Below are 7,500 nucleotides of genomic sequence, written 5' to 3' on the forward strand. Positions count from 1 at the left end.
GGGAGACAACCAGCCATGTGCAGCGGCAGGAAGCTAATTATCGCACCGCGGTTCGCAACAACCGGCTGAAATGAGGAAGGGTAAACTAAATTGAATATCGGCCAAGAGTTGACGGGCAAAGAAGCGGCACGGCACCAAAGGTCACCGGCATTTAAGGAGGATGTAGTATATCGTAGCAAGCGGTTTAATTCACACGCTCTCTTCTAATAACACAGGCCACACACGGATTGGGACAAGGTGTTTTTCTCGGATTTTTTGAAGTCGCCAATAGAAGCGGCTGAATGGAAAAGCCCGTTTCCGAAGAAAATAAACGTATAAAGAAACACTGCAAAAAATATCTGTCATGGAATAGAAATGTATATTTCAGAACTTCCAATGGCAACTTTTTTTTCTTCTTTGCTCCCCAATTGTATCCGTCCAATTACCCCACTCTTCCGAGCCGTCCCGGTCGCTGCCGATCCGGGGAGGGCTGCAGACTACCACATGCCTCCTCCCATACATGTGGAGTCACCAGCCGCTTCTTTTCACCCGACAGTGAGGAGTTTCGCCAGGGGAACGTAGCGCGTGGGAGGATCACGCTATTCCCCCAGTTCCCCTCCCCCCCGAACAGGCAGCCCGACCGACCAGAGGAGGCGCTAAGTGCAGTGACTAGGACACACACCCACATCCGGCTTCCCGCCCGCAGACATGGCCAGTTGTAGGGACGCCCGACCAAGCCGGGGGTAACGCAGGGATTCGAACCGGCGATCCCCGTGTTGGTAGGCAACAGAATAGACCGCCACGCTACCCGGACACCCCCCCCCCAATGGCAAGTATTTCTGAAAAGATTTCCCCATTCTTCCTTTATGATTTTAGTGCCCAAGTCTTAAATGCAACTCTTCCAAAATTTTTTTTTTTTTTTGCATTTTAAAAAGTTTGCTCAAGATTTGCTTCACCTTGGATCGAAATCTGGCTCCCAAAAACCTCACGGCTGTTGCATTAAAATGAAAGCACATCCAGAGCTCAGATCTGCAGCTTACGTGTTCCAAACGGATGTCACACGTTCATCCCGGCGCTCCAGCGCTCTCATCCTCCTCGCTCCCGCTGCGGTTTTACTGCCCCAGCGGGATCCAAACCCTCCTGACACCTGACAAGGACTGTTCTGCTAGCGGCTAATGTAACGCAACACTTCCCCCCCCGCTAGTCCCATCCTCTCTTCCCTTCGCCGTGTGCTACGCCAACGACGTCTTTCGACGCCCATACTCCTCGGGAGCAGCGTCGGCCTTCTGGCGGTGTTTCCACTGAGGGTCAGCGCACACCTTTTCCACTTTAACCGCGTGCTGTTGTTACTGCGCGGACCTGACACGGTTAAATCCTGCATGTACACAAATCTATCCAAGCCGCCCTACAAGAGAGTGGGTATGTATGTGTCATAGCACAGCAAGGAGCGCGTGTCTTTTCTGGTGCAAGTCATTCAAATGCAGAGCGATCCCTGGAATCGTAATAATGGATTCACGTTTCTACTTAGTTGGATAATGGCATGAATTAGTACAACAGTCACGCTCGGAGACCCTCTCCGGGTGAAGGTTGGCCTGGAAACGTAAAGTTTTTTTTTACGCCTTCCATGCATGAATCAAGCAGGTCAGTAGCTCCGACGGAGACCGCGGGTACGTCCCGCCATCACGGGGCCAGGCGAGAGACAAGTCTTGGTGTGGCGCTCAGGCCATTCTGAGGCGTGCATAGACCGCAGCCTCCCAGAGTTCGACTTAGGAGGGCGAGCGGGAAGTGTGCATGTTAATATGGGTGTGCAGGTAATCGATGCGATTTCTTGACGAGCCAGCAGGAAGGTTTTCAACGTTGGGGGGGCGGGCAGAGGTGAGACGTTTGCATCTTGGCAGGTTAAAATGCCAAACGAGCGGCGTTATTTGGGATTCTTGGCAGCAATGTTTGATTTGCACGTACCTGGAGACCAGTGGGAGGTGCACTGCAAGAGTCGAACTGAGAAGCGACTGCACCAGGAGCTGGGTAGCATGCTCTGACAGGTACCGCCAGATTCCTACCGCCCCCCCTTTTCTCTCCAGTTGTACCCGTCCAATTACCCCACTCTTCCGAGCCGTCCCGGTCGCTGCTGCACCCCCTCTGCCGATCCGGGGAGGACTGCGGACTATCACATGCCTCCTCCCATACATGTGGCGTCGCCAGCCGCTTCTTTTCACCTGACAGTGAGGAGTTTCACCAGGGGGACGTAGCACATGGGAGGACCACGCTATTCCCCCCAGTTCCCCCTCCCCCCCGAACAGGCGCCCTGACCGACCGAAGGAGGCACTAGTGCAGCGACCAGGGCACATACCCACATCCGGCTTCCCACCCGCAGACACAGCCAATTGTGTCTGTAGGGACGCCCGACCAAGCCGGAGGTAACACCGGGGATTCGAACTGGCGATCCCCGTGGTGGTAGGCAACAGAAGAGACCGCTACGCCACCTGGATGCCATGCCGCCAGATTTTTAAGCTACCGAGCAGAGCAAGGCGACAGGAACGGGGGGCAGCCACAGCGTAGTCATAAATTGAAAGCTGGTTATTGATCGTCAGCTCGAGGTTGGCTTAAGGGTCAAGGGGGCATGACTGTTGAGCCACCGAGCATGATCGATATTTCCCCAGCGATGGTGGATTTGGAGTGGGCGATATTCATACACTGTACATCCACACAGCAAGTGAAATTCTTAGCCTGTGAACTCTCGTCCATTTCATCCTGCTTACTTAACCTTCCTTTCCGAGGACGGACGATTAAAATTATTCTGACAGTGGAAAAAGTGCGGCAAACCAGAACTTTCGAGGACGGCCAGTTGTTTCGAGGGAAAATGAGAGAAAGCTCTGCATCCGTCTCGCTTCAGGGACAGCATTGTGTCCCAAGGTAATGATGGGCTCCCATGCACATGCACATAATATAATCGTACACGTGCACTCGCACACTCACTCCCTCAAGAGCCCATTTTAAAAACAAGCAGACGCCCACGTGAATACACAAGTGCACCCATGTACTTTAAAACCACACACACACCCCTATAATGGCCATATCCGGACCTGAACCCCACACTGTATTAATCAAAGGACAGAAACGCACCTAGAGGGGATTAGACAGGGCTACAAAATGGGGCCGCAGACGGTGTTAAAATCACCGCCGCGGGCTGAGTTCAGAGCCGGTGCTGAGAGGAGGGGGGCATCCCGACTACAGAGAGATGGATCCATTTGAGGAAAATAGCGAGCTCTCATCCGTGCTCCCCGTGCCCTTTGGCTTTAATCACCAGCATCCTCAACATCACCGTCTTCAAAGTCTTCCCCGTCCCGTTCCTGCTTCGACTGTGAGCCCCTGTATGTCACTGCGACGCAGCATGAGGTGACTTAGAATTTTAAATTAGTTTTATGTCATATCCCTATTTGGAAAACATCTCCTAACGAGCCGATGGCAGAGAGAGAGAGAGAGAGAGAGAGAGAGAGAGAGAGAGAGAGAGAGAGAAAATCCCAAACCCAACTCCCCATTCTACCCATTTCTTTCCTATCAGTACGTTTTCGGATCACGGCAAGGCCCTGCATTGTCCTGAAGTGAATTTGATCAATTATTTCAATGTCATTGGACGATGCTTACTTATATCCAGCTCTTCACAATTTCAGAATAAGCCTGGCGCATCGTTCGTTATTCGTTAACGTTATCAACGCTTTGGCAGCACGCCGATAAAGGCGACTCACGCTGGAATTTCAAGCCATGCCGACACAGACATACGGACCATTTAGAAAAGCACCCTTACCCTGATGTTGTCAAACGAAGCCTTGTTGGTGACGTCATACAGGAGGAGGAGGGCTGAGGAGACAGAGGACAAAAACAGAGGCGTTAGGCTACTCAGAAGGGGGGGGGGGGGGAAATGGTCGTCGGTTCCCCATCCGTGACTTGTCTCAAGGGAAGGTTTCGCCGAAGGGCGATTTGCTCCCTTTTCAGACGTTACCATGAAAACTACAAGTTCGGGTTAAATGTCACCATTTTATTGCCAGCTAAGAAATGTTGCACAAAAAAGAAACGTGAACAATATGCCAACACAGATAAACACACCGCAGTAATAACAGCGTCGCTACGAGCACGTGAGAATATCTACCAAGCCGAGGAACTCCCAACAAACAAAGATGGCGGCGTCCACCGATCTGTTTTGTGCTCGTTGGCAAGTAATTATATTGTAGATTTAGTCGCGGAGTCTTTTTTTTTTTTTTAGTAACGTCAACATACATCTGAGGTAAAGGTTGATATCCTCAGCGGTTTTGGCTTTTCCTCTTGTCATTACAGCTTTGCGTGACCCGTTTGAAACGTCTGACTCGCTGTTAGCGTAGCTAACTCGTTAGCCACCGTGGCCTCACGGCGTGACGGTCGTCCAGTTGCCTAGCAACGACGTTCTCATGCCTTCAACGCCTGAACGTTGCGCGTACCGTGTGCTCGGGTTTGTGTTTCCACCCTGACGCCACGAATGTGTGTGTGTGTGTGTGTGTGTGTGTGTGTGTGTGTGTGCTGCCAGCACAACACCACAGTACGTATTACACTCTGTTGGTTCAAAGTTCCTACTGATTTTCGGGCGTCCGGGTGGCGTAGCGGTCTACTCCGTTGCCTACCAACACGGGGATCGTCGGTTCGAATCCCCGTGTTACCTCCGGCCGGGCATCCCTGCAGACACAATTGGCCGTGTCTGCAGGTTGAGAAGCCGGATGTGGGTATGTGTCCTGGTCGCTGCACTAGCGCCTCCTCTGGTCGGTCGGGGCGGGAGGAGGTGGGAACTGGGGGGGGGGGGTAACGTGATCCTCCCACGTGTTACATCCCCCTGGCGAAACTCCTCACTGTCAGGTGAAAGGAAGCGGCTGGGCCCTCCACATGTATGGGAGGAGGCATGTGGTGGTCTGCAGCCCTCCCCGGATCAGCAGAGGGGGCGGAGCAGCGACCGGGACGACTCGGAAGAGTGGGGCAATTGGCCAAGTACACCTGGGGAGAAAAAGGGGGAAAAATCCACACACACACACAAAAAAAGTAAAGACCTACTGATCTTCTGGGGCAGGAGCCTCCGAGACGATAAACCGCCACTCTACACTAACATCAAGATGACAGCTTGAATAAAAATCATTTTTGTTTGACTCGCGCTCTGTGGGGGGGGGGGGGGATCTGAGAGACGCCCCTGAATGAAAAGGGGATAATTCGTGTGCGGACCGTGAGCTCATCCCCATGAGGGAGAACATCGATTTTACCACGGAGGTTTATGTTTGGAGCCTTATCTTCTGGCGCGATGCCAAAAGAAATTCAGCGGCTTTACCCGAAGAAGCTCTCCAGCGTCCCGGCCACCACAGACGGCTCGTCTGTTGCAAAGTTCTCACGAGGAAAATGTGAAATCAGACCGGCAGCAGTTCGCCAACACACCAAGCTATACGATTAACTGCAGCCAACTATCCTCCAAAGGATAGTTGCTGAATTTCCGAAGCTGAATTTCCTCGACGACATTTCATCCACTGCTGCACAACACTATCACGCAACTTATTCTTCAAAAGCGACGCAAGTAGTGGGACGGTGCACACAACGTAGTACACCACCACCAGACAGTGGGAAGGTGCACACGATGTAGCACATCACTATCATGCAGTGGGAAGGTGCACACGATGTAGCACATCACCACCAGCCAGTGGGAAGGTGAACACGATGTAGCACATCACCACCATGCAGTGGGAAGGTGCACACGATGTAGTACATCACCACCAGCCAGTGGGAAGGTGCACACGATGTAGCACATCACCACCAGCCAGTGGGAAGGTGCACACGATGTAGGACATCACTACCACGCAGTGGGACGGTGCACACGATGTAGTACATCACTATCATGCAGTGGGAAGGTGCACACGATGTAGCACATCACCACCAGCCAGTGGGAAGGTGCACACGATGTAGCACATCACTATCATGCAGTGGGAAGGTGCACACGATGTAGTACATCACCACCAGCCAGTGGGAAGGTGCACACGATGTAGCACATCACTATCATGCAGTGGGAAGGTGCACACGATGTAGTACATCACTATCATGCAGTGGGAAGGTGCACACGATGTAGTACATCACCACCAGCCAGTGGGAAGGTGCACACGATGTAGCACATCACCACCAGCCAGTGGGAAGGTGCACACGATGTAGCACATCACCACCAGCCAGTGGGAAGGTGCACACGATGTAGCACATCACTATCATGCAGTGGGAAGGTGCACACGATGTAGTACATCACTACCAGACAGTGGGAAGGTGCACACGATGTAGTACATCACCACCAGCCAGTGGGAAGGTGCACACGATGTAGTACACCACTACCAGCCAGTGGGAAGGTGCACACGATGTAGTACATCACTACCAGACAGTGGGAAGGTGCACACGATGTAGCACATCACCACCAGACAGTGGGAAGGTGCACACAATGTAGTACACCACCACCAGACAGTGGGAAGGTGCACACGATGTAGTATATCACCACCAGACAGTGGGACGGTGCACACGATGTAGTACATCACCACCAGACAGTGGGAAGGTGCACACAATGTAGTACATCACCACCAGACAGTGGGAAGGTGCACACGATGTAGTACATCACCACCAGACAGTGGGAAGGTGCACACGATGTAGCACATCACCACCAGCCAGTGGGAAGGTGCACACGATGTAGCACATCACTACCATGCAGTGGGAAGGTGCACACGATGTAGTACATCACTATCATGCAGTGGGAAGGTGCACACGATGTAGTACACCACTACCAGCCAGTGGGAAGGTGCACACGATGTAGCACATCACCACCAGCCAGTGGGAAGGTGCACACGATGTAGGACATCACTACCATGCAGTGGGACGGTGCACACGATGTAGTACATCACTATCATGCAGTGGGAAGGTGCACACGATGTAGCACATCACCACCAGCCAGTGGGAAGGTGCACACGATGTAGCACATCACTATCATGCAGTGGGAAGGTGCACACGATGTAGTACATCACCACCAGCCAGTGGGAAGGTGCACACGATGTAGCACATCACTATCATGCAGTGGGAAGGTGCACACGATGTAGCACATCACCACCAGCCAGTGGGAAGGTGCACACGATGTAGCACATCACTACCATGCAGTGGGAAGGTGCACACGATGTAGTACACCACTACCAGCCAGTGGGAAGGTGCACACGATGTAGTACATCACCACCAGACAGTGGGAAGGTGCACACGATGTAGCACATCACCACCAGCCAGTGGGAAGGTGCACACGATGTAGCACATCACTATCATGCAGTGGGAAGGTGCACACGATGTAGTACATCACTATCATGCAGTGGGAAGGTGCACACGATGTAGTACACCACTACCAGCCAGTGGGAAGGTGCACACGATGTAGCACATCACCACCAGCCAGTGGGAAGGTGCACACGATGTAGCACATCACCACCAGCCAGTGGGAAGGTGCACACG

General features: G+C 52.7%; 1 protein-coding gene across 1 annotated transcript in view; it reads right to left on the reverse strand.

Moving 5' to 3' along the window:
* Positions 1-7,500, reverse strand: part of LOC130127609 (ras-related protein Rab-26-like) — a 113,190-nt gene that overhangs the window by 37,995 nt on the left and 67,695 nt on the right. The window contains exon 5 of the mRNA XM_056297292.1: positions 3,785-3,837. Coding sequence (XP_056153267.1) covers positions 3,785-3,837 — 53 coding nt within the window. The remainder of the gene's footprint in view (positions 1-3,784; positions 3,838-7,500) is intronic.

Source organism: Lampris incognitus, chromosome 17 (assembly GCF_029633865.1).
Source record: "Lampris incognitus isolate fLamInc1 chromosome 17, fLamInc1.hap2, whole genome shotgun sequence".
In the NCBI taxonomy this organism is placed as follows: domain Eukaryota; kingdom Metazoa; phylum Chordata; class Actinopteri; order Lampriformes; family Lampridae; genus Lampris; species Lampris incognitus.